This window comes from Salmo trutta, chromosome 36 (genome assembly GCF_901001165.1).
Source record: "Salmo trutta chromosome 36, fSalTru1.1, whole genome shotgun sequence".
Classification (NCBI taxonomy): domain Eukaryota; kingdom Metazoa; phylum Chordata; class Actinopteri; order Salmoniformes; family Salmonidae; genus Salmo; species Salmo trutta.
Genome location: NC_042992.1, coordinates 334,268 through 361,836, shown reverse-complemented (window position 1 = coordinate 361,836; position 27,569 = coordinate 334,268). Strand labels below are relative to the sequence as shown.

Here is a 27,569-nt window from a genome sequence, read left to right as displayed (position 1 = left end):
TCTGCCTAACAGGACATGTTACCAAGCCTGTCTCTCTGCCTAACAGGACATGTTACCAAGCCTGTCTCTCTGCCTAACAGGACATGTTACCAAGCCTGTCTCTCTGCCTAACAGGACATGTTACCAAGCCTGTCTCTCTGACTAACAGGACATGTTACCAAGCCTGTCTCTCTGACTAACAGGACATGTTACCAAGCCTGTCTCTCTGCCTAACAGGACATGTTACCAAGCCTGTCTCTCTGCCTAACAGGACATGTTACCAAGCCTGTCTCTCTGACTAACAGGACATGTTACCAAGCCTGTCTCTCTGCCTAACAGGACATGTTACCAAGCCTGTCTCTCTGCCTAACAGGACATGTTACCAAGCCTGTCTCTCTGCCTAACAGGACATGTTACCAAGCCTGTCTCTCTGACTAACAGGACATGTTACCAAGCCTGTCTCTCTGCCTAACAGGACATGTTACCAAGCCTGTCTCTCTGCCTAACAGGACATGTTACCAAGCCTGTCTCTCTGCCTAACAGGACATGTTACCAAGCCTGTCTCTCTGCCTAACAGGACATGTTACCAAGCCTGTCTCTCTGCCTAACAGGACATGTTACCAAGCCTGTCTCTCTGCCTAACAGGACATGTTACCAAGCCTGTCTCTCTGCCTAACAGGACATGTTACCAAGCCTGTCTCTCTGCCTAACAGGACATGTTACCAAGCCTGTCTCTCTGACTAACAGGACATGTTACCAAGCCTGTCTCTCTGCCTAACAGGATTTCACCCTTTTCTCAGGTTTCATCTCATCTCACTTTCTGGGATCCAGGGTTGGAGTCAAGTCACTTTTCAATTCAGTCCCTCCAGGAAGTCAATTGAAATTAAATTCATTACCCATTGTTTTTTTTGTTGTTGTTTTTTTTGCCTTGTTCAACGATCCTGATCTCGCGAGCTTACAGCACAGCCAGCAGGGTGGATCGGCCACAGTCAGCAGGGTGGATCGGCCGCAGTCAGCAGGGTGGATCGGCCACAGTCAGCCAGCAGGGTGGATCGGCCACAGTCGGCCAGCAGGGTGGATCGGCCACAGTCGGCCAGCAGGGTGGATCGGCCACAGTCGGCCAGCAGGGTGGATCGGCCACAGTCGGCCAGCAGGGTGGATCGGCCACAGTCAGCCGGCAGGGTGGATCGGCCACAGTCAGCCGGCAGGGTGGATCGGCCACAGTCAGCCGGCAGGGTGGATCGGCCACAGTCAGCCGGCAGGGTGGATCGGCCACAGTCAGCCGGCAGGGTGGATCGGCCACAGTCAGCCGGCAGGGTGGATCGGCCACAGTCAGCCGGCAGGGTGGATCGGCCACAGTCAGCCGGCAGGGTGGATCGGCCACAGTCAGTCGGCAGGGTCGATCGGCCACAGTCAGGAGGGTGGATTAGGCTGCTATTGTTTTCTATCAGGATTTGAACATTCTTGTAAATTCCATGAACCTTGGCCAGCTAATCTGATTTATGTAATGGTACATAAAGTATTATGTGCTTGTATCTGTCCCTATTCAAATCAACCATACATTAATGAATAAATGTGCTTTATTGTTCCCCCTGTAGCACATTGGCCCAGCCATCCCAGAGGTGAGCTCCATCTGGTTCAAGCTCTACCTGTACCATGTGACCGGCCAGGGTCCTCCCTCCCTGCTGCTGTCCAAGGGCTCCAGGCTCCGGAAACTACCGGACATCTTCCAGGTCAGTCTATAGAAACTACCGGACATCTTCCAGGTCAGTCTGTAGAAACTACCGGACATCTTCCAGGTCAGTCTATAGAAACTACCGGACATCTTCCAGGTCAGTCTGTAGAAACTACCGGACATCTTCCAGGTCAGTCTGTAGAAACTACCGGACGTCTTCCAGGTCAGTCTATTGAAACTACCGGACGTCTTCCAGGTCAGTCTATAGAAACTACCGGACATCTTCCAGGTCAGTCTGTAGAAACTACCGGACATCTTCCAGGTCAGTCTGTAGAAACTACCGGACATCTTCCAGGTCAGTCTATAGAAACTACCGGACATCTTCCAGGTCAGTCTATAGAAACTACCGGACATCTTCCAGGTCAGTCTATAGAAACTACCGGACATCTTCCAGGTCAGTCTGTAGAAACTACCGGACGTCTTCCAGGTCAGTCTATAGAAACTACCGGACGTCTTCCAGGTCAGTCTATAGAAACTACCGGACATCTTCCAGGTCAGTCTGTAGAAACTACCGGACGTCTTCCAGGTCAGTCTGTAGAAACTACCGGACGTCTTCCAGGTCAGTCTGTAGAAACTACCGGACATCTTCCAGGTCAGTTTTAATTGTCCGATATTCTGTGGACTGGTTTCCCGGACACAGAATAATCTTATTCTTGGTCAAAAGATCTAACTGAGTGGTGATCTTCCGTTGAACATCCGTTCTAGTTCAGGACTAGCCTTTATCTGTGTCCGTTCAGGACTAGCCTTTATCTGTGTCTGTTCAGGGCTAGCCTTTATCTGTGTCTGTTCAGGACTAGACTTTATCTGTGTCTGTTCAGGACTAGCCTTTCTGTGTCTGTTCAGGACTAGCCTTTATCTGTGTCTGTTCAGGACTAGCCTTTATCTGTGTCTGTTCAGGACTAGCCTTTATCTGTGTCTGTTCAGGACTAGCCTTTATCTGTGTCTGTTCAGGACTAGCCTTTATCTGTGTCTGGGAAGCGCCGGTCCTTGCTGTCTGGCCTTAGAGCTACTTCCTGTCATCAGAAAGACAAACTCCGTTTTTCTGGTTTTGAGGATTTCTGGTGATTATTGTACATGTTCCAGGTTTTTGACAGGTTGCTGATCACTTCCTGGGGTCACGACCCCGGTGTGGTGCCTACGTCCAACGTGCTGACCATGCTCAATGACGCCCTCACACACTCCGCTGTACTCATACAGGTAAGACACACACACACACACACACACACACACACACACACACACAATCTAACGTAAGTCTCTCTTGGTCCACAGGGCCATGGGCTGCAGGGTCATGGAGAGACCGTTCACGTCCCCTTCCCGTTTGACCAGGAGGATCTCAAAGGAGGTAGCTGGTTCTTTAGCTGCTGTATTTGATGCGCTGCTATCTATCTGAGCCTGCAGAACGGACGATAGTTTCAGATAATCAAGTCAGAGACCTGTTGCTTTCTCAAGCCCTCTCTTCTTTCTCTGTGAACAATTGAATTTGGTTGACTACAAGAAGTGACACATGTTAGAATTGACATGTTAGAGGTATCACATGTAAGAGTTGATATACAAATCTTTCTGTGTTATCCTAGTTTAACTCTTTCTGCCCCCCCCATCCTCCCAGAGTTCTCCTCCTCCAACATGTGTGTCCACAAGGCCCTGCTGCTGCTGAGGGAGAAGGTGGATCTGGAGCACCAGTGTGGCTACATCACCATGCTCAACCCCAACAACAGGCACCGCAGGAGGGCCAGCGAGAGCTCCGACGGCAGGGGTGAGTGGAGGGTTGGGATTAGGGTTGTGACGGTCATAGAATTTTGGATGATGGTAATTGGCCAACCAAATGACTGCAGTTACATTTACATTTAAGTCATTTAGCAGACGCTCTTATCCAGAGCGACTTACAAATTGGTGCATTCACCTTATGATATCCAGTGGAACAACCACTTTACAATAGTGCATCTAAATCTTTTGGGGGGGGGGGGGGGGGGGGGGGTTAGAAGGATTACTTTATCCTATCCCAGGTATTCCTTAAAGAGGTGGGGTTTCAGGTGTCTCCGGAAGGTGGTGATTGACTCCGCTGTCCTGGCGTCGTGAGGGAGCTTGTTCCACCATTGGGGTGCCAGAGCAGCGAACAGTTTTGACTGGGCTGAGCGGGAACTGTGCTTCCTCAGAGGTAGGGAGGCGAGCAGGCCAGAGGTGGATGAACGCAGTGCCCTTGTTTGGGTGTAGGGCCTGATCAGAGCCTGAAGGTACGGAGGTGCCGTTCCCCTCACAGCTCCGTAGGCAAGCACCATGGACTTGTAGCGGATGCGAGCTTCAACTGGAAGCCAGTGGAGAGAGCGGAGGAGCGGGGTGACGTGAGAGAACTTGGGAAGGTTGAACACCAGACGGGCTGCGGCGTTCTGGATGAGTTGTAGGGGTTTAATGGCACAGGCAGGGAGCCCAGCCAACAGCGAGTTGCAGTAATCCAGACGGGATTGTTATGCGCGCATAACCATTGGAATTGTCCCGTCTTCAGTCAATATATATACAATACCAGTCAAAAGTTTGGACACACCTACACATTCAAGGGTTTTTCTTTATTTTTTTTTACTTTTTTCTACATTGTAGAATAATAGTGAAGACATCAAAACTATGAAATAACACATATGGAATCATATAGTAACCAAAAATGTGTTAACAAATCAAAATATATGATATATTTGAGATTAGCCACCCTTTGCCTTGATGACAGCTTTGCACACTCTTGGCATTCTCTCAACCAGCTTCACGAGGTAGTCACCTGGAATGGATTTAAATTAACAGGTGTGCCTTGTTAAAAGTACATTTCTGGAATTTCTTTCCATCTTAATGTGTTTGAGCCAATCAGTTGTGACGAGGTAGGGGTGGTATACAGAAGATAGCCCTATTTGGTGAAAGACCAAGTCCATATTATGGCAAGAATAGCTCAAATAATCAAAGAGAAACAACAGTCCATCATTACTTTAAGACATGAAGGGCAGTCAATCCAGAAAACGTCATGAACTTTGAAAGTTTCTTCAAGTGCAGTCGCAAAAACCATCAAGCACTATGATGAAACTGTCTCTCGTGAGGACCGCCACAGGAAAGGAAGACCCAGAGTTACCTCTGCTGCAGAGGATAAGTTCATTACAGTTACCAGCCTCAGAAATTACAGAACTTCAGATTGCAGCCCAAATAAATGCTTCACAGAGTTCAAGTAGCAGACACATCAACATCAACTGTTCAGAGGAGATTGCATGAATCAAATAAAATAAAATGTTATTTGTCACATGCGCCGAATACAACAGTTGTAGACCTTACAGTGAAATGCTTACTTACAAGCCCTTAACCAACAATGCTTTAAGAAGTTAAAAAAGTAAGTAAAAAATTGAAAATTAAAGTAACAAATAATCAGGCCTTCATGGTCGAATTGCTGCAAAGAAACCACTACTAAAGGACACCAATAAGAAGAGACTTGCTTGGGACAAGAAACACGAGCAATGGACATCAGACCGGTGGAAATCTGTCCTTTGGTCTGATGAGTCCACATGTGAGTCCACATTGGTTCCAACCACCGTGTCTTTGTGAGACGGAGAGTAGGTGAACGGATGATCTCTGCATGTGTGGTTCCCACAGTGAAGCATGGAGGAAGAGGTGTGATGGTATGGAGTTGTTTTGCTGGTGACACTGTCAGTGATTTATTTACAATTCAAGGCACACTTAACCAGCATGGCTACCACAGCATTCTGCAGCAATACGCCATCCCATCTGGTTTGTGCTTAGTGGGACTATCATTTGTTTTTCAACAGGACAATGACCCAACACACCTCCAGGCTGTGTAAGGGCTATTTGACCAAGAAGGAGAGTGATGGAGTGCTGCATCAGATGACCTGGCCCCCACAATCACCTGATTTGAGATGGTTTGGGATGAGTTGGACCGCAGAGTGAAGGAAAAGCAGCTAACAAGTGCTCAGCATATGTGGGAACTCCTTCAAGACCGTTGGAAATGCATTCCTCATGAAGCTGGTTGAGAGAATGCCAAGAGTGTGCAAAGCTGTCATCAAGGCAAAGGGTGGCTACTTTGAAGAATCTAAAGTCTCAAATATATTTTGATTTGTTTAACACTAGATATAGAACCTATACTGTCTGGAACAGGGGACCATAGATATAGAACCTATACTGTCTAGAACAGAGGACCATAGATATAGAACCTATACTGTCTAGAACAGAGGACCATAGATATAGAACCTATACTGTCTAGAACAGGGTACCATAGATATAGAACCTATACTGTCTATAACAGGGTACCATAGATATAGAACCTATACTGTCTATAACAGGGTACCATAGATATAGAACCTATACTGTCTAGAACAGGGTACCATAGATATAGAACCAAACTGTCTGGAACAGGGTACCACAGATATAGAACCAAACTGTCTGGAACAGGGTACCATAGATATAGAACCTATACTGTCTGGAACAGGGTACCATAGATATAGAACCTATACTGTCTAAAACAGGGGACCATAGATATAGAACCTATACTGTCTAGAACAGGGGACCATAGATATAGAACCTATACTGTCTAGAACAGGGTACCATAGATATAGAACCTATACTGTCTAGAACAGAGGACCATAGATATAGAACCTATACTCCATGTTCAGTTTATTGGGTACCGGGTCGGACCCCTCTTTGCGCGCATAACAGCCTGAATTCTTTGGGGCATGGAAATGTTACTCAATATTGGTATCAAGGGGTGTTTTTCCACCCCTAAATTGTCCAGTGTTGGTGATGGCCCACTGGAGCCGCTTCTTCTTGTTTTTAACTGATAGGAGTGGAACCCGGTGTGTCCGGTGTGAAGATGGTTCCGACAGACATGGCAGGTCTGCTTCTAGCTCCTAAGCAATATATATATATATATATAGAGAGAGAGTTTTTTGTGTTATTTCCTACATTATTAGCCCAGAACGTTTTTTGTGTTATTACATACGGCCGGGAAGAACTTTTGGATATCAGAGCGTCGGTAAACCACTAGCATTACGACCAGAAATACGACTTTCCCAAACTGGGTCCTTTGTTCGTACCCCCCCAGGGCAATTTAACTGATCCCAGAGGCTGCTCCAATATGAGGTATTCAGAGTGGACTTCTAGGCGTGCACACCATCCACCGCTACCGAGTATATTACTCACTAATGTTCAGTCCTTGGACAGTAAAGTAGACGAGCTCGGGGCGAGGATCTCCTTCCAGAGTGACATCATCGATTGTAGCATACTCTGTTTCACGGAATCATGACTCTCTCCGGATATACTGTCCCCGTCCAATCAACCAGCTGAGTTCAGTACACCACGCAGACAGGAAAAAAGACCTCTCCGGGAAGAAGAAAGCTGAGTGTATGTTTCATGATTAACTACTCATGGTGTGATGTTGGTAACGTACAGAAACTCAAGTCCTTTTGTTCACCCGACCTAGAATACATTACAATCAAATGCCGATCGTATTACCTCCCAAGAGAATTATCTTCGGTTATAGTCACAGCCGTGTAAATTCCCCCTCAAACCGATACCACGACGGCACTTAAGGAACTACCCTGGACTTTGTGCAAACTGGAAGCATAAGCCACCACCGCATTTAACCATGGCAAGGTGACTGGGAATATAGTTGAATACAAACAGTGCAGTTATGCCCTCCGTAAGGCAATCAAACAAGCAAAACGTCAGTATAGAGACAAAGTGTAGTTGCAATTTAACAGCTCAGACATGAGACGTACAGTTGAAGTCGGAAGTTTACATACACCTTAGCCAAATACATTTCAACTCAGTTCTTCACAATTCCGGACATTTAATCCTAGTAAGAATTCCCCGTCTTAGGTCAGTTAGGATCACCTCTTTATTTTAAGAATGTGAAATGTCAGAATAATAGTAGAGAGTGATTTATTTCAGCTTTTATTTCTTTCATCACATTCCCAGTGGGTCAGAAGTTTACATACACTCAATTACTATTTGGTAGCACTGCCTTGAAATTGTTTAACTTGGGTCAAACATTTCGGGTAGCCTTCCACAAGCTTCCCACAATAAGTTGGGTGAATTTTGGCCCATTACTCCTGACAGAGCTGGTGTAACTGAGTCAGGTTTGTAGGCCTCCTTGCTCGCACACGCTTTTTCAGTTCTGCCCACAAATGTTCTATAGGATTGAGGTCAGGGTTTGTGATGTCCACTCCAATACCTTGACTTTGTTGTCCTTAAGCCATTTTGTCACAACTTTGGAAGTGTGCTTGGGGTCATTGTCCATTTGGAAGACCCATTTGCGACATAGCTTTTACTTCCTGACTGATGTCTTGAGATGTTGCTTCAATATATCCACGTCATTTTCCTACCTCATGATGCCATCTATTTTGTGAAGTGCACCAGTCCCTCCTGCAGCAAAGCACCCCCACAACATGATGCTGCCACCCCCGTGCTTCACGGTTGGGATGGTGTTCTTTGGCTTGCAAGCCTCCCCCTTTTTCCTCCTAACATAACGATGGTCATTATGGCCAAACAGTTCTATTTTTGTTTCATCAGACCAGAGGACATTTCTCCAAAAAGTACGATATTTGTCCCCATGTGCAGTTGCAAACCGTAGTCTGACTTTTATGGCGGTTTTGGAGCAGTGGCTTCTTCCTTGCTGAGTGGCCTTTCAGATTATGTCGATATAGGTCTCGTTTTACTGTGGATATAGATACTTTTGTACCTGTTTCCTCCAGCATCTTCACAAGGTTCTTTGCTGTTGTTCTGGGATTGATTTGCACTTTTCGCACCAAAGTACGTTAATCTCTAGAAGCGTCTCCTTCCTGAGCGGTATGACGGCTGCGTGGTCCCATGGTGTTTATACTTGCGTACTATTGTTTGTACAGATAAACGTGGTACCTTCAGGCGTTTGGAAATTCCTCCCAAGGATGAACCAGACTTGCGGAGGTCTACAATTTTTTTCTGAGGTCTTGGCTGATTTCTTTTCATTTTCCCATGATGTCAAGCAAAGAGGCACTGAGTTTGAAGGTAGGCCTTGAAATACATCCACAGGTACACCTCCAATTGACTGAAATGATGTCAATTAGCCAATCAGAAGCTTCTAAAGCCATGACATCATTTTCTGTAATTTTCCAAGCTGTTTCACGGCACAGTCAACTTAGTGTATGTAAACTTCTGACCCACTGGAATTGTGATACAGTGAATTATAAGTGAAATAATCTGTCTGTAAACAATTGTTGGAAAAGTGACTCGTGTCATGCACAAAGTAGATGTCCTAACTGACTTGCCAAAACTATAGTTTGCTAACAAGAAATTTGTGGAGTGTTTGAAAAACGAGTTTTAATGACTCCAACCTAAGTGTATGTAAACTTCCGACTTCAACTAAATGTGGCAGGGTCTACAGACAATCACGGATTACAGGGAAAACCAGCCACGTCGCAGACAAGGATGTCTTGTTCCCGGACAAGCTAAACACTTTCTTTTCTTTAAGGATAACACAGTGCCATCAACGGTGCCATCGTTGCGGCCCGCTCCCAAGGACTGTGGGCTCCTGTTCTCCGTGGTCGACTTGAGTAAAACATTTAAGCGTGTTAACCCTCGTAAAGGCTACCGGCCCAGACAGCATCCCTAGCTGCGTCCTCAGAGCGTGAGCAGACCAGCTGGCTGGTATGTTTACGGACCTATTCAATCTCTCCCTATCCCAGTCTGTTGTCCCCATATGCTTCAAGATGGCCACCATTGTTCCTGTACCTAAGAAAGCAAAGGTAACTGAACAAAGTGATTATCGTCCCGTAGCACTCACTTCTTTCATCATGAAGTGCTTTGAGAGACTAGTTGAGGATCATTTCACCTCCATGTTACCTGACACCCTAGACCCAATTCAATTTGCATAATGCCTCAATAGGTCCATAGATGATGCAATCGCCATTACACTGCCCTGTCCCATCTGGACAAGAGGAATACCTATGTAAGAATGCTGTTCATTGCCAACAGCTCAGCCTTCAACACCATAGTACCCTCCAAGCTCATCATTTGGGTCTGAACCCCGCCCTATGCAACTGGGTCCTAGACTTCATGGAGAAGGTAAAAAGCTTAAAGTTCCTCGACGTCACTGACGATCTGAAATGGTCCACCCACGCAGAGACAGTGTGGTGAAGATGGCGCAACAGCACCTCTTCAACCTCAGGAGGCTGAAGAAATTCCTCTTGGCCCCAAAGACCCTCACAAACTTTTACCGATGAACCATTGAGAGCATCCCTTCGGGCTGTATCACCGCCTGGTACGGCAACTGCACCGCCCTCAACCGCAGGGCTGTCCAGAGTGCCAACTGGGTTTTTTTATCCTTATTTAACTAGGCAACTGGGTGGTGGGTAACTTGTTATATTGTCTGTACAGGAGACAGTCATCTGGGTGGTGGATTGGAGGCCAACAGCAGCACGGAGTCCTTTGAGCTGGTCACAGAGGACAACAATGGAGGAAAGCAAACAGCAGAAGGTATAGTACAGTCTACTCAAACTTGCGGGCAATCTGAAATGGCACCCTATTCCCTATGTAGTGCACTACTTTTGGAGAAGGAAAGCAAGCAGCAGAAGGGGACAGTACAGTGGGGCTACTCAAACTGTGGCTACTCAAAATGTTCCAATGTTCATACTACTAGTATACCACTTAGAATACAATAGTGACTATTCATCTCTTTGGAAGAGGCTTTTAAATCGGACATGCAATACTTCTCTTAACAACCTGGGAACTGGAGTTTTAGCCAACATTGACTTGATATACACAACATTAGGAACACCTTCCTAATAATGAGTTTCACCCCCCCCCTTTCCCCTTATCTGTTCCTCAGTTTCTAACAGGTATACACTGAGTGTACACAAAATTAGGAACACCTTCCTAATAATGAGTTTCACCCCCCCCTTTCCCCTTATCTGTTCCTCAGTTTCTAACAGGTATACACTGAGTGTACACAACATTAGGAACACCTAATAATGAGTTGCACCCTCTTTTTCCATCAGAACAGCCTCAATTCATCTGGGAATGGACTCAATAAGGTTTCGAAAGAGTTGCACAGGGACGCTGGGGTATCGGAAGCAGGGACGCTGGTGTATCGGAAGCAGGAACGCTGGGGTATCGGAAGCAGGAACGCTGGGGTATCGGAAGCAGGGACGTTGGGGTATCGGAAGCAGGGACGTTGGGGTATCGGAAGCAGGGACGCTGGGGTATCGGAAGCAGGGACGGGACGCTGGGGTATCGGAAGCAGGGACGCTGGGGTATCGGAAGCAGGGACGCTGGGGTATCGGAAGCAGGGACGCTGGGGTATCGGAAGCAGGGACGCTGGGGTATCGGAAGCAGGGACGCTGGGGTATCGGAAGCAGGGACGCTGGGGTATCGGAAGCAGGGACGCTGGGGTATCGGAAGCAGGGACGCTGGGGTATCGGAAGCAGGGACGCTGGGGTATCGGAAGCAGGGACGCTGGGGTATCGGAAGCAGGGATGCTGGGGTATCGGAAGCAGGGACGCTGGGGTATCGGAAGCAGGAACGCTGGCCCATGTTGACTCCAATGCTTCCCACAGTTGTGTCAAGTTGGCTGGATGTCCTTTGGGTGGTGGACCATTCTTGATACACACACAGGAAACTGTTGAACGTGAAAAACCTCAGCATCGTTGCAGTTCTTGACACAAACCGGTGCGCCTGGCACCTACTACCATACCCCGTTCAAAGACACTTTAATATTTTGTCTTGCCAATTCACCGTCTGAATGGCACACATACACAATCCATGTCTCAATTGTCTCAAGGCTTAAAAATCCTTCTTTAACCTGTCTCCTCCCCTTCATCTACACTGATTGAAGTGGATTTAACAGGTGACATCAATCAGGGATCTTAGCTTTCACCTGGATTCACCTGGTCAGTCTATGTCATGGAGGGAGTAGGTGTTCCTGATGTTTTGTCCACTCAGTGTACAGTATATATTGTTAATGTGTATGTTGTGAGACCTTGTCTGTGTCACTGAGAGGTCAAAAGGGAATTTCCATCCTTGGTTATATTCTATTCTTATACTCTCACGTTCCGTTCCGTGACTTATCTCTCTTCTTGTCCCCGTTTGATGATGCTATGTTAAGTACCCCCTTGCAGTGTCCCTGTTTGATGTTATGTACCCACCCTGCAGTGCCGTTGACAGAAGATGAGTGGGTCCCTCTAGAGCTGTGCTTTGGGATGCCCCTCTTCAGCTCCGAGCTGAACCGCAAAATATGCAGAAAGATCGCCTCGCACGGCCTCTGTAGCAAAGACAGGTACTGGAAGAACAACATAAAGAGACTGTTTTTTATGTCCTGGTTGGGAAATGGAAAAAGACTAGTTTTTTGTGTTTTTTTTTTTTTATCTTAAAAAATGTCAACTTAAAAGAAGGATGAAGGTGTCATTCTTTGTTGTTTCAGCCTTCAAGACTTACTTCATTCCAGCCGGAAACTATCATTAAATGTTCTGAGTTTTGTTCAGTCATTCCAGGTAAGAGCTGCTTTCTATTGTATTACACCTCGCTGCCACTTAAAGAGCGCTCAAATCAAACCAGCCAATCAGAACAGAACACTGAAAGTGGACCAGTCTCATAATGCCAATCAGAACAGAACACTGAAAATGGACCAGTCTCATAATGCCAATCAGAACAGAACACTGGAAGTGGCATTATGAGACTGGACCAATCAGAACACTGAAAGTGGCATTATGAGACTGGACCAATCTGAACACTGAAAGTGGACCAGTCTCATAATGCCAATCAGAACAGAACACTGAAAGTGGCATTATGAGACTGGACCAATCAGAACACTGAAAGTGGCATTATGAGACTGGACCAATCTGAACACTGAAAGTGGACCAGTCTCATAATGCCAATCAGAACAGAACACTGAAAGTGGTCCAGTCTCATAATGCCAATCAGAACAGAACACTGGAAGTGGCATTATGAGACTGGACGAATCAGAACACTGAAAGTGGCATTATGAGACTGGACCAATCTGAACACTGAAAGTGGACCAGTCTCATAATGCCAATCAGAACAGAACACTGAAAGTGGTCCAGTCTCATAATGCCAATCAGAACAGAACACTGAAAGTGGACCAGTCTCATAATGCCAATCAGAACAGAACACTGGAAGTGGCATTATGAGACTGGACCAGTCTGAACACTGAAAGTGGACCAGTCTCATCAACCTGTTTCCATGCTGCCACCCCTCAAGCGCCCAGCCAGATCCCCATGACCATGAGAGAAGCGTCCTCTTTAGGAATCAGACACATAACTCAGCAGAACATAGAGTCAAATAAAATAGAGAAAGAAATGAGGTCATACTGAGGACATTAAGACTGCAACAATAAACCAGACAACAGCAACATGAATGATAATTACATCATCCTTATAACTGTCATCATCAAAACAAGTGATGCGCAAATATCCATATATCCATATATCTATATCCATATCTCAATATCTATATCCATATATCTATATCCATATCTCTATATCTATATCCATATCTCAATATCCATATATCCATATCTCAATATCCATATCCATATCTCAATATCCATATCTCAATATCCATATATCTATATCCATATATCCATATCCATATCTCAATATCCATATCCATATCTCAATATCCATATCTCAATATCTATATCCATATATCCATATCTCAATATCCATATATCAATATACATATATCCATATATCCATATATCTATATCCATATCTCAATATCCATATATCCATATCTCAATATCCATATATCCATATCTCAATATCCATATATCTATATCCATATCTCAATATCCATATATCCATATCTCTATATCCATATCTCTATATCCATATCTCAATATCCATATCTATATCCATATCTCAATATCCATATATCTATATCCATATCACAATATCCATATATCTATATCCATATCTCAATATCCATATATCCATATCCATATATCTATATCCATATCTCAATATCCATATATCTATATCCATATATCCATATCTCAATATCCATATGTCCATATCTCAATATCCATATATCCATATATCTATATCCATATCTCAATATCCATATATCTATATCCATATCTCAATATCCATATATCTATATCCATATCTCAATATCCATATATCCATATCCATATATCTATATCCATATCTCAATATCCATATATCTATATCCATATATCCATATCTCAATATCCATATGTCCATATCTCAATATCCATATATCCATATATCTATATCCATATCTCAATATCCATATATCTATATCCATATCTCAATATCCATATATCTATATCCATATCTCAATATCCATATATCTATATCCATTTATCCATATCTCAATATCCATTTATCCATATCTCAATATCCATATATCCATATCCATATCTCAATATCCATATATCTATATCCATATCTCAATATCCATATATCCATATCCATATCTCTATATCCATATCTCAATATCCATATCTATATCCATATCTCAATATCCATATATCTATATCCATATCACAATATCCATATATCTATATCCATATCTCTATATCCATATCTCAATATCCATATATCCATATATCCATATCCATGCGCGTGGAGCAGGGACGTGCCTGTATGACCTCCCTACAACGCCTGGGCATGCTCCTGATGAGGTGGCGGATGGTCTCCTGAGGGATCTCCTCCCAGACCTGGACTAAAGCAAAAAATGTAAAAATGTATATCCATATATCCATATATCTATATCCATATATCAATATCCATATCCATATATCCATATCTCAATATCTATATCAATATATCAATATACATATATCCATATATCAATATCCATATCCATATATCCATATCTCAATATCCATATCAATATATCAATATACATATATCCATATATCCATATATCAATATACAAATATCCATATATCCATATCCATATATCTATATCCATATCTCAATATCCATATATCTATATCCATATATCCATATCTCAATATCCATATGTCCATATCTCAATATCCATATATCTATATCCATATCTCAATATCCATATATCTATATCCATATCTCAACATCCATATATCCATATCCATATCTCAATATCCATATATCTATATCCATATCTCAATATCCATATATTCATATCCATATCTCAATATCCATATATCCATATCTCAATATCCATATATCTATATCCATATATCCATATCCATATATCCATATCTCAATATCCATATCTCAATATCCATATATCTATATCTCAATATCCATATCTCAATATCCATATATCTATATCCATATCTCAATATCCATATATCTATATCCATATCTCAATATCCATATCCATATATCTATATCCATATCTCAATATCCATATATCTATATCCATATCTCAATATCCATATCTCAATATCCATATATCTATATCCATATATCCATATCCATATATCTATATCCATATATCAATATCCATATATCTATATCTGTAGCTCAGTTGGTAGAGCATGGTGTTTGCAATGCCAGGGTTGTGGGTTCGATTCCCACGGGGGGCCAGCACAGAAAAAAAAAAAAATGTATGAAATTGTATGAAATGTATGCATTCACTACTGTAAGTGGTCATTTAGCGTCTGCTAAATGGCTAAAATGTAAAAAATGTAAAAATGTATATCCATATATCCATATATCTATATCCATATATCAATATCCATATCCATATATCCATATCTCAACATCTATATCAATATATCAATATACATATATCCATATATCAATATCCATATCCATATATCCATATCTCAATATCCATATCAATATATCAATATACATATATCCATATATCCATATATCAATATACAAATATCCATATATCCATATCCATATATCTATATCCATATCTCAATATCCATATATCTATATCCATATATCCATATCTCAATATCCATATGTCCATATCTCAATATCCATATATCTATATCCATATCTCAATATCCATATATCTATATCCATATCTCAACATCCATATATCCATATCCATATCTCAATATCCATATATCTATATCCATATCTCAATATCCATATATTCATATCCATATCTCAATATCCATATATCCATATCTCAATATCCATATATCTATATCCATATATCCATATCCATATATCCATATCTCAATATCCATATCTCAATATCCATATATCTATATCTCAATATCCATATCTCAATATCCATATATCTATATCCATATCTCAATATCCATATATCTATATCCATATCTCAATATCCATATCCATATATCTATATCCATATCTCAATATCCATATATCTATATCCATATCTCAATATCCATATCTCAATATCCATATATCTATATCCATATATCCATATCCATATATCTATATCCATATATCAATATCCATATATCTATATCTGTAGCTCAGTTGGTAGAGCATGGTGTTTGCAATGCCAGGGTTGTGGGTTCGATTCCCACGGGGGGCCAGCACAGAAAAAAAAAAAAAATGTATGAAATTGTATGAAATGTATGCATTCACTACTGTAAGTGGTCATTTAGCGTCTGCTAAATGGCTAAAATGTAAAAAATGTAAAAATGTATATCCATATATCCATATATCTATATCCATATATCAATATCCATATCCATATATCCATATCTCAATATCTATATCAATATATCAATATACATATATCCATATATCAATATCCATATCCATATATCCATATCTCAATATCCATATCAATATATCAATATACATATATCCATATATCAATATACAAATATCCATATATCAATATACAAATATCCATATACAAATATCCATATCTCAATATTCATATATCTATATCCATATATCAATATACATATATCCATATCTCAATATCCATATCTCAATATCCATATACATATATCAATATACAAATATACAAATTTCCATATATCAATATACAAATATACAAATATCCATATATCAACATACAAATTTCCATGTATCAATATACAAATATCCATGTATCAATATACAAATATCCATATACAAATATCAATATACAAATATCCATATATCAATATACATATCCATGTATCAATATACAAATATCCATGTATCAATATACAAATATCCATATCAATATACATATATCCATATACAAATATCAATATACAAATATCCATGTATCAATATACAAATATCCATGTATCAATATTCATGTATCAATTTACAAATATCCATATATCAGTATCCATATCCATATATCAGTATACATATATCCATATACAAATATCCATATACATATATAAATATACATATATCAATGTACAAATATCCATATATGTAACGGCTGTCGTCTGAAGAAGTGGACCAAGGTGCAGCGGAGTTAGTGTTCATTATTAGAGTTTAATATCAACAACATGAACACTATACAAAACAAGAAAAGATTAAACCGACAGCAAACAGTCCTGTCTGGAACAAAATACTGACAGAAACAATTACCCACCAACCCAAAGGAAAAAAACATGCTCCTTATGTGTGACTCCCAATCAGCAGCAACGAGCTTCAGCTGTGCCTGATTGGGAGCCACACTCACGGCCCAAAACAAAGAAATACAAAAACATAGAAAAAGGAACATAGAACGCCCACCCAATGTAACACCCTGGCCTAACCAAAATAAAGAACAAAAACCCCTCTCTATGGCCAGGGCGTTACAGTACCCCCCCCCAAAGGTGCGGACTCCGGCCGCAAAACCTGACTCTGAAGGGGAGGGTCCGGGTGGGCCCTCTTACGGCGGCGGCTCAGGTGCGGGACGTGGCCTCTGCTCCACCCTTGACGTCGCCCTCTTCGGTGGCGCACCTGGCCGCGCCGAAGGTCTGGTGGGCGACACTGACTGCGCCCGGCTGGCGGCCGGCGATGGTTGCGCCCGGCTGGCGGGCGGCGATGGTTGCGCCCGGCTGGCGGGCGGCGATGGTTGCGCCCGGCTGGCGGGCGGCGATGGTTGCGCCCGGCTGGCGGGCGGCGATGTTTGCGCCCGGCTGGCGGGCGGCGATGGTTGCGCCTGGCTGGCGGGCGACCCTGGCTGCTCTGACGGCACTGACCCAGGATTCACCAGGCTGGGGAAACATGACAGAGGCCTGTCCCTAGGCGTAGGCACCGGACTCACCGGGCTGGCGGGCGTCCCTGGCCACTCCGGCAGTTCAGGGCAGTCTGGCCACTCGGGCAGTTCAGGGCAGTCTGGCCACTCGGGCAGTTCAGGGCAGTCTGGCCACTCGGGCAGGTCAGGGCAGTCTGGCCACTCGGGCAGGTCAGGGCAGTCTGGCCACTCGGGCAGGTCAGGGCAGTCTGGCCACTCGGGCAGGTCAGGGCAGTCTGGCCACTCGGGCAGGTCAGGGCAGTCTGGCCACTCGGGCAGGTCAGGGCAGTCTGGCCACTCCGGCAGGTCAGGGCAGTCTGGCCACTCCGGCAGGTCAGGGCAGTCTGGCCACTCCGGCAGGTCAGGGCAGTCTGGCCACTCCGGCAGGTCAGGGCAGTCTGGCCACTCCGGCAGGTCAGGGCAGTCTGGCCACTCCGGCAGTTCAGCGCAGTCTGGCCACTCCGGCAGTTCAGCGCAGTCTGGCCACTCCGGCAGTTCAGCGCAGTCTGGCCACTCCGGCAGTTCAGCGCAGTCTGGCCACTCCGGCAGTTCAGCGCAGTCTGGCCACTCCGGCAGTTCAGCGCAGTCTGGCCACTCCGGCAGTTCAGCGCAGTCTGGCCACTCCGGCAGTTCAGCGCAGTCTGGCCACTCCGGCAGTTCAGCGCAGTCTGACCTCTCTGGCGACTGTTGACTGGCGGGCAGCTCTGACGACTGTTGACTGGCGGGCAGCTCTGACGACTGTTGACTGGCGGGCAGCTCTGACGACTGTTGACTGGCGGGCAGCTCTGACGACTGTTGACTGGCGGGCAGCTCTGACGACTGTTGACTGGCGGGCAGCTCTGACGACTGTTGACTGGCGGGCAGCTCTGACGACTGTTGACTGGCGGGCAGCTCTGACGACTGTTGACTGGCGGGCAGCTCTGACGACTGTTGACTGGCAGGGCTGGGGACACGCACCTTGGGCTTGGTGCGGGGAGCAGGGACGGGCCGGACAGGACTGTGGACACGCACCTTGGGCCTGGTGCGGGGAGCAGGGACGGACCGGACAGGACTGGGAACATGCACTGTGGACTTGGTGCGGGGAGCAGGGACGGGCCAGACAGGACTGTGAACACGCACTGGTGAACTGAAGCGTGGAGCCGGTTTTGCCACTCGTCCTGGCTGGATGCCCTTCCTAGCACGGCATGTGCTGGGCATGTCCACCGGACGCACCGGGCTGTGCGGACGCACTGGCGACACAGCGCGCAACTCCGCATACCAAGGCTCCTCCAGATCATCCATCTGCAGGTCCTCAATCAACTGCCTCATCATCTTCCTCTCTTCCTCTGCCGTTATCCCCCACGAGAGCAGTGGTCTGGGCTCCTCCTCTGCCTTTCCGGACCACCCCATTAGCCCCCCCCCAAAATTTTCTTGGGGGTGTCTTCCGGGCTTCCTCGACCGACGCCAGCGACCCCGTCTGCTGGCCGGCGTCTCCTCCATTGACCGGACCTCCCTCTTCCGCTGCTTGGTCCCTTGGTGGTGGGTAATTCTGTAACGGCTGTCGTCTGAAGAAGTGGACCAAGGTGCAGCGGAGTTAGTGTTCATTATTAGAGTTTAATATCAACAACATGAACACTATACAAAACAAGAAAAGATTAAACCGACAGCAAACAGTCCTGTCTGGAACAAAATACTGACAGAAACAATTACCCACCAACCCAAAGGAAAAAACATGCTCCTTATGTGTGACTCCCAATCAGCAGCAACGAGCTTCAGCTGTGCCTGATTGGGAGCCACACTCACGGCCCAAAACAAAGAAATACAAAAACATAGAAAAAGGAACATAGAACGCCCACCCAATGTAACACCCTGGCCTAACCAAAATAAAGAACAAAAACCCCTCTCTATGGCCAGGGCGTTACAGTATATCAATATCCATATACAAATATCCATATATCAATTTAAAATATACATATATACATATCAATGTCAATATACATATATCAATATACAAATACCCCTATATCCATATACATACACTGCTCAAAATAATAAAGGGAACACTAAAACAACACATCCTAGATCTGAATGAATGAAATAATCTTATTAAATACTTTTTCTTTACATAGTTGAATGTGCTGACAACAAAATCACACAAAAATAATCAATGGAAATCCAATTTATCAACCCATGGAGGTCTGGATTTGGAGTCACACTCAAAATTAAAGTGGAAAACCACACTACAGGCTGATCCAACTTTGATGTAATGTCCTTAAAACAAGTCAAAATGAGGCTCAGTAGTGTGTGTGGCCTCCACGTGCCTGTATGACCTCCCTACAACGCCTGGGCATGCTCCTGATGAGGTGGCGGATGGTCTCCTGAGGGATCTCCTCCCAGACCTGGACTAAAGCATCCGCCAACTCCTGGACAGTCTGTGGTGCAACGTGGCGTTGGTGGATGGAGCGAGACATGATGTCCCAGATGTGCTCAATTGGATTCAGGTCTGGGGAACGGCGTCTCCAGACTGTCACGTCTGTCACATGTGCTCAGTGTGAACCTGCTTTCATCTGTGAAGAGCACAGGGTGCCAGTGGCGAATTTGCCAATCTTGTGTGTTCTCTTGTGTGTTCTCTGGCAAATGCCAAACGTCCTACACGGTGTTGGGCTGTAAGCACAACCCCCACCTGTGGACGTCGGGCCCTCATACCACCCTCATGGAGTCTGTTTCTGACCGTTTGAGCAGACACATGCACATTTGTGGCCTGCTGGAGGTCATTTTGCAGGGCTCTGGCAGTGCTTCTCCTGCTCCTCCTTGCACAAAGGCGGAGGTAGCGGTCCTGCTGCTGGGTTGTTGACCTCCTACGGCCTCCTCCACGTCTCCTGATGTACTGGCCTGTCTCCTGGTAGCGCCTCCATGCTCTGGACACTACGCTGACAGACACAGCAAACCTTCTTGCCACAGCTCGCATTGATGTGCCATCCTGGATGAGCTGCACTACCTGAGCCACTTGTGTGGGTTGTAGACTCCGTCTCATTCTACTACTAGAGTGAAAGCACCGCCAGCATTCAAAAGTGACCAAAACATCAGCCAGGAAGCATAGGAACTGAGAAGTGGTCTGTGGTCACCACCTGCAGAACCACTCCTTTATTGGGGGTGTCTTGCTAATTGCCTATAATTTCCACCTGTTGTCTATTCCATTTGCACAACAGCATGTGAAATTTATTGTCAATCAGTGTTGCTTCCTAAGTGGACAGTTTGATTTCACAGAAGTGTGATTGACTTGGAGTTACATTGTGTTGTTTAAGTGTTCCCTTTATTTTTTTGAGCAGTGTATATCAATATACATATATCCATATACAAATATCCATATCCATATGTACATATATCAATATACATATATCCATTTATCCATATACACATGTACATATAACAATATACATATATAAATATCAATATACTAATTTCCATTTATTCATATACAAATATCAATATCCATATATCACATTTACATTTACATTTTAGTCATTTAGCAGACGCTCTTATCCAGAGCAACTTACAGTAGTGAATGCATACATTTCATTTCATGCATTTTTTTTTATTTTTTTTGTACTGGCCCCCCGTGGGAATCGAACCCACAACCCTGGCGTTGCACACACCATGCTGACGTTGCAAACACCATGCTCTACCAACTGAGCCACAGGGAACTATATCCATATGCAAATATACATATATCCATATCAATATACAAATATCCATATATCAAAATATATATATCATATACATATATCCATATATCTATATACCAATATCAATATATCAATATACAAATATCCATATATCATATAAAAATATCCATTTACAAATATCCGTACACATCAGGTTTTCCCATCAGGTATTCCTGGTAGTACTGCTACCACCAGCAGTACTACACCTGCTACCACCAGCAGTACTACACCTGCTACTACACCAGTACTACACCTGCTACCACCAGCAGTACTACACCTGCTACCACCAGCAGTACTACACCTGCTACTACCAGCAGTACTACACCTGCTACCACCAGCAGTACTACACCTGCTACTACCAGCAGTACTACACCTGCTACTACCAGCAGTACTACACCTGCTACCACCAGCAGTACTACACCTGCTACTACACCAGTACTACACCTGCTACCACCAGCAGTACTACACCTGCTACCACCAGCAGTACTACACCTGCTACCACCAGCAGTACTACACCTGCTACCACCAGCAGTACTACACCTGCTACTACCAGCAGTACTACACCTGCTACTACCAGCAGTACTACACCTGCTACCACCAGCAGTACTACACCTGCTACTACACCAGTACTACACCTGCTACCACCAGCAGTACTACACCTGCTACCACCAGCAGTACTACACCTGCTACCACCAGCAGTACTACACCTGTTACTACCAGCAGTACTACACCTGTTACTACCAGCAGTACTACACCTGCTACCACCAGCAGTACTACACCTGCTACCACCAGCAATACTACACCTGCTACCACCAGCAATACTACACCTGCTACCACCAGCAGTACTACACCTGCTACTACCAGCAGTACTACACCTGCTACCACCAGCAGTACTACACCTGCTACCACCAGCAGTACTACACCTGCTACCACCAGCAGTACTACACCTGCTACCACCAGCAGTACTACACCTGCTACCACCAGCAGTACTACACCTGCTACCACCAGCAGTACTACACCTGCTACTACCAGCAGTACTACACCTGCTACCACCAGCAGTACTACACCTGCTACCACCAGCAGTACTACACCTGCTACCACCAGCAGTACTACACCTGCTACCACCAGCAGTACTACACCTGCTACCACCAGCAGTACTACACCTGCTACTACCAGCAGTACTACACCTGCACCTGTCGACGACACAAGTTGTTCTGCTTCCACGAGCACATCCAATGCTAGCATAAGTAGTTCTACATTTGTTGTTAGCCCAGCTTGCATGGACAATGATGGCAAAAACAACATACTAGTGAAATACTACATGAAAGATCTGGCTCATTAGTTCTAGTGAAATACTACATGAAAGATCTGGCTCATTAGTTCTAGTGAAATACTACATGAAAGATCTGGCTCATTAGTTCTAGTGAAATACTACATGAAAGAGCTGGCTCATTAGTTCTAGTAACATACTACATGAAAGTACCTGGGTCGTGTTCATAAGGGCACACAACAGAAAACGTTTTTAAATGTTTTGCAATGTAAAATGTACATTAGCGTTTCGTATTGGACAATTCCAGGTATTTGTTATTGGACAATTCCTGCCCAGTTATATTCTGTTTTCTTCCTTTTGTTGCCTAATGTACTGTGTTATACACAACTGACCTTTGACCCCTGACCTGTGTGTCCTATAGGATGGCAGCCAGGGTCAGCCCGACCCTGACAGTGGAGTATCCGGTCCTCTTAGCCAGCCCCCGGCCGAGTCTGGTGTTCCGCTGCCTGCTCTCAACCTCATCTTCAAGGATGGACAGCTGAGGGAGTGGAGTGGACGAGCACCTCCACCTCTCCACATCTCAGCCCTGCAGAAAGACCAGTCCTTATAGACCCCTCCACATCTCAGCCCTGCAGAAATACCAGATCTTAAAGACCCCTCCACATCTCAGCCCTGCAGAAAGACCAGACCTTATAGACCTCTCCACATTATAGACCCCTCCACATCTCAGCCCTGCAGAAAGACCAGATCTTATAGAACCCTCCACATCTCAGCCCTGCAGAAAGACCAGTCCTTATAGAACATGTCACTTTATCTCAAACACTCATTCAACCACGTAACTATAACTTCCTGTCTCTGTCCTGCAAAACACCAGCCCGCAGTAGCCCCACACTCCCTAGGCCGTCCCCAAGAGGTGATGGTGTTACTTTAGCGGGGCCATGAGGAGACTGTCTGTACTGATCATTTACAGTGGTGATAGCTGGTGATGTCTAGACCTTTTAGGCCAGTGGTTCCCAACCTGTTTTGGTTACTGTTACCACCAAGTGAATTTGAAGTTCCCCATCATGTGGATTTTACCAGTAGGCATATGGTCTCATGAGTCTTCTCCAGTACCCCCTGTGGGTAGGCCAAATAGCTACAGGGGTCCTAGTACCCCTGGTTGGGAACCAACTGCATTAGGGCATCCAGAAAAAATGGGAAACTATCAAAAGTATTGACAACGCTGTAATATTGAGTCCATAGAGTTGAATAGAAGTTCCCTTCCCTTTAAAGTCTATGTTCAATGGTTAATACTTTTGCTGAATAATAGAAAAAGATTCACAAATGACTGTATTTTTTGATGGACTAAGTAGGTATTTTTGATGGACTAAGTAGGTATTTTTGATGGACTAAGTAGGTATTTGTGATGGACTAAGTAGGTATTTGTGATGGACTAAGTAGGTATTTGTGATGGACTAAGTAGGTATTTGTGATGGACTAAGCCTGGAATGGTTTGACTAGTAAGTGTCTGTAGAGCAGGAATGGTCAACCCATTGATTTAGTTAGTCTCATTCAGATATATTAAAGACTGCAAACATTTCTCCCCACCCTAAAAATGTGTAGAATTGCAGGAAATTTGTTAGAGAATCTTGTTTTGGGTACGCTGGCCCTCGAGCCTCTTCAGCCATGCATGATGGGTACGCTGACCCTGGAGCCTCTTCAGTCCTGCATGATGGGTACGCTGGCCCTCGAGCCTCTTCAGCCCTGCATGATGGGTACGCTGACCCTCGAGCCTCTTCGGCCCTGCATGATGGGTACGCTGACCCTCGAGCCTCTTTATCCCTGCATGATGGGTACGCTGACCCTCAAGCCTCTTCAGCCCTGCATGATGGGTACGCTGACCATCGAGCCTCTTCGGCCCTGCATGATGGGTACGCTGACCCTCGAGCCTCTTCAGCCCTGCATGATGGGTACGCTGACCCTCGAGCCTCTTCAGCCCTGCATGATGGGTACGCTGACCCTCGAGCCTCTTCAGCCCTGCATGATGGGTACGCTGACCCTCGAGCCACTTCGATCCTGCATGATGGGTACGCTGACCGTCGAGCCACTTCAGCACCATGAAAGTTGGCCATCCCTGCTGTAGACTCTCCACACTAGACGAATCAACCCCTCCCTCCTCCTCCTATTGGCCTAAGTTTAATAGCCCACTCACCCCATGCAAGGAAAATCTGAAAATACCTACTTCTTATTGAGGTGTCTTTAAATGTCACAGTGAGACTGGTGTAGTGCTCTTCTCTTCTATAGCCTATGGATCAATCATACAGCACGTTGACTGAAAAACCTGTTCCATTTTCATTCTAGATTAGTTTCAACAATAAAAGTATTGTTGTTGCTTGTGTCATGATTCCCCAAGGTGCAGTTCACTCTATCAGCCAGTAGTAGTTGGTGTTTTGTTCAGGAACTGGACGCCGGTCGGTTGGTTGGGGGGGTTGGTTTTAGATCGACCTCGGATCAGAGGAGAGCTACCAGCCCCCCCACTGCTTTATGCAAAACATTTCTCTCGCTGTTTGACTGAGGGAACACCAAAGACCACATTTTTTGTTTGTGGTTAAATTTTTCTTTTGGGTTTTTACTTATCTTTTTTTTTTGTGTCTTTTATTTGTATTTTTCTACCTTATTATTATGACATCATCCTCTATCATGCCCTGTAGACTTCTATATCGTTATCTCTGGCCCCAGTCCAGTCCTGTACGGACAGGGCATTCCACTCCCTTGGCCAGTTTGTTAAGATCTCTGTTTACAGCGACGGCTAGTGTTACTTAGTGACGGCGTCAATGCTGGTTCAGACCTACCTGGGTTAAACTAGTATCCGTTTTCTTTATGCCTGGCTGGAGTAACCCAGATGGTTCTGAGTTTTTTGAGACTGTTGTAATTGGTTCCACTGTGCCAGGCAAGCTCAATAAAGCACAGCTCAAATATTCAAAGAAATCTAATACTGTTTGAACCCAGGTCTGCTTGGGTTATCCAGACAGCAACCAAAGCCTGGACCAAGTCCCTCACAGAGAAGAACCATAATAGAATCTAATGTGTTCTATCTATGATGCTGTCTATTCATAATGCTCCTCGGACGGCAGCAGCAGTAGTACACTCAGTAGTACACTCAGTAGTACACTCATTAGTACACTCAGTAGTACACTCAGTAGTACACTCAGTAGTACACTCATTAGTACACTCAGTAGTACACTCAGTAGTACACTCAGTAGTACACTCTTTATGTGGATGGATGTGTTCAGTCCCCCTCATTTTGACCCCGTAGTGGTTGCTTATTGTTGTTGATGACGATGTAGATAAAAGATAAACGACAGGACCTACTGATGAGTGTGTAGAGACCATTTTCTGTGTATAACACCATCACCTCATCAACCTTCCCAATACCTCCTGCTATTATTGGCCCCTACCTTCTATAACTAGTCTCCTATCGATGGACTGACCCCTACCCTCCATAACTAGTCTCCTATCGATGGACTGACCCCTACCTTCCATAACTAGTCTCCTATCGATGGACTGACCCCTACCTTCTATAACTAGTCTCTTATCGATGGACTGACCCCTACCTTCTATAACTAGTCTCCTATCGATGGACTGACCCCTACCTTCCATAACTAGTCTCCTATCGATGGACTGACCCCTACCTTCCATAACTAGTCTCCTATCGATGGACTGACCCCTACCTTCCATAACTAGTCTCCTATCGATGGACTGACCCCTACCTTCTATAACTAGTCTCCTATCGATGGACTGACCCCTACCTTCCATAACTAGTCTCCTATCGACGGACTGACCCCTATCCTCCATAACTAGTCTCCTATCGATGGACTGGCCCCTACCCTCCATAACTAGTCTCCTATCGATGGACTGACCCCTATCCTCCATAACTAGTCTCCTATCGATGGACTGACCCCTACCCTCCATAACTAGTCTCCTATCGACGGACTGACCCCTACCCTCCATAACTAGTCTCCTATCGATGGACTGGCCCCTACCCTCCATAACTAGTCTCCTATCGATGGACTGACCCCTACCTTCCATAACTAGTCTCCTATCGATCTATCAGACCCCTACCCTCCATAACTAGTCTCCTATCGATGGACTGACCCCTATCTGTCTGGTAGACCTTTATCAATACATCGACCCCCTCCCTCTATGCCTCACTCCTAACCTCCTCCACAGTGTTAGAGTTACCAATAGTTTTATATAATGTCAACCTTGCGTTTTAGGAGTCTTCGTTGTATGTTGTTTAATGGGTCTGTGAATAATGATAATATTGACGCTGTTGTTTTTTTTATTAAGTGTGTATAAAACATGACATTCCTCCACATTTTCTTCACTGTCCTGAGATATGTGTTCTTATTATTACAAAATGAAATGTAAAAAGTATAAATAAATATGTAATAATAAAATAAATGCCACACCCTACCCTGCCAAACAAATGTGTTTCTGGTGTGTGGATCTCTGGAAATATACTGCTCAAAATAATGATCTCTGGATCTCTGGAAATATACTGCTCAAAATAATAATCTCTGGAAATATACTGCTCAAAATAATAATCTCTGGAAATATACTGCTCAAAAAAATAATCTCTGGAAATATACTGCTCAAAAAAATAATCTCTGGAAATATACTGCTCAAAATAATAAAATAACACAGGTTATCGCTGTAATTTGGTTTCTGGTGTGTGGAT

General features: G+C 44.5%; 1 protein-coding gene across 3 annotated transcripts in view; it reads left to right on the top strand.

Annotated features, from left to right (window-relative positions):
* fam91a1 (family with sequence similarity 91 member A1) overlaps positions 1-27,302 on the top strand; it is an 83,425-nt gene extending 56,123 nt beyond the window's left edge. For 2 of the 3 annotated variants that reach the window (XM_029736094.1, XM_029736095.1), the window contains 8 exons: positions 1,578-1,712; positions 2,798-2,911; positions 2,987-3,059; positions 3,324-3,470; positions 10,109-10,207; positions 11,882-12,005; positions 12,150-12,219; positions 23,271-27,302. In XM_029736094.1, coding sequence (XP_029591954.1) covers positions 1,578-1,712; positions 2,798-2,911; positions 2,987-3,059; positions 3,324-3,470; positions 10,109-10,207; positions 11,882-12,005; positions 12,150-12,219; positions 23,271-23,459 — 951 coding nt within the window. In that variant the 3' untranslated portion in view covers positions 23,460-27,302. Of the gene's footprint in view, positions 1-940; positions 1,713-2,797; positions 2,912-2,986; positions 3,060-3,323; positions 3,471-10,108; positions 10,208-11,881; positions 12,006-12,149; positions 12,220-23,270 lie in introns of those variants that run through there. The other variant, XM_029736096.1, reaches the window with a different exon arrangement.
* The last annotated feature ends 267 nt before the right edge of the window (positions 27,303-27,569 follow it).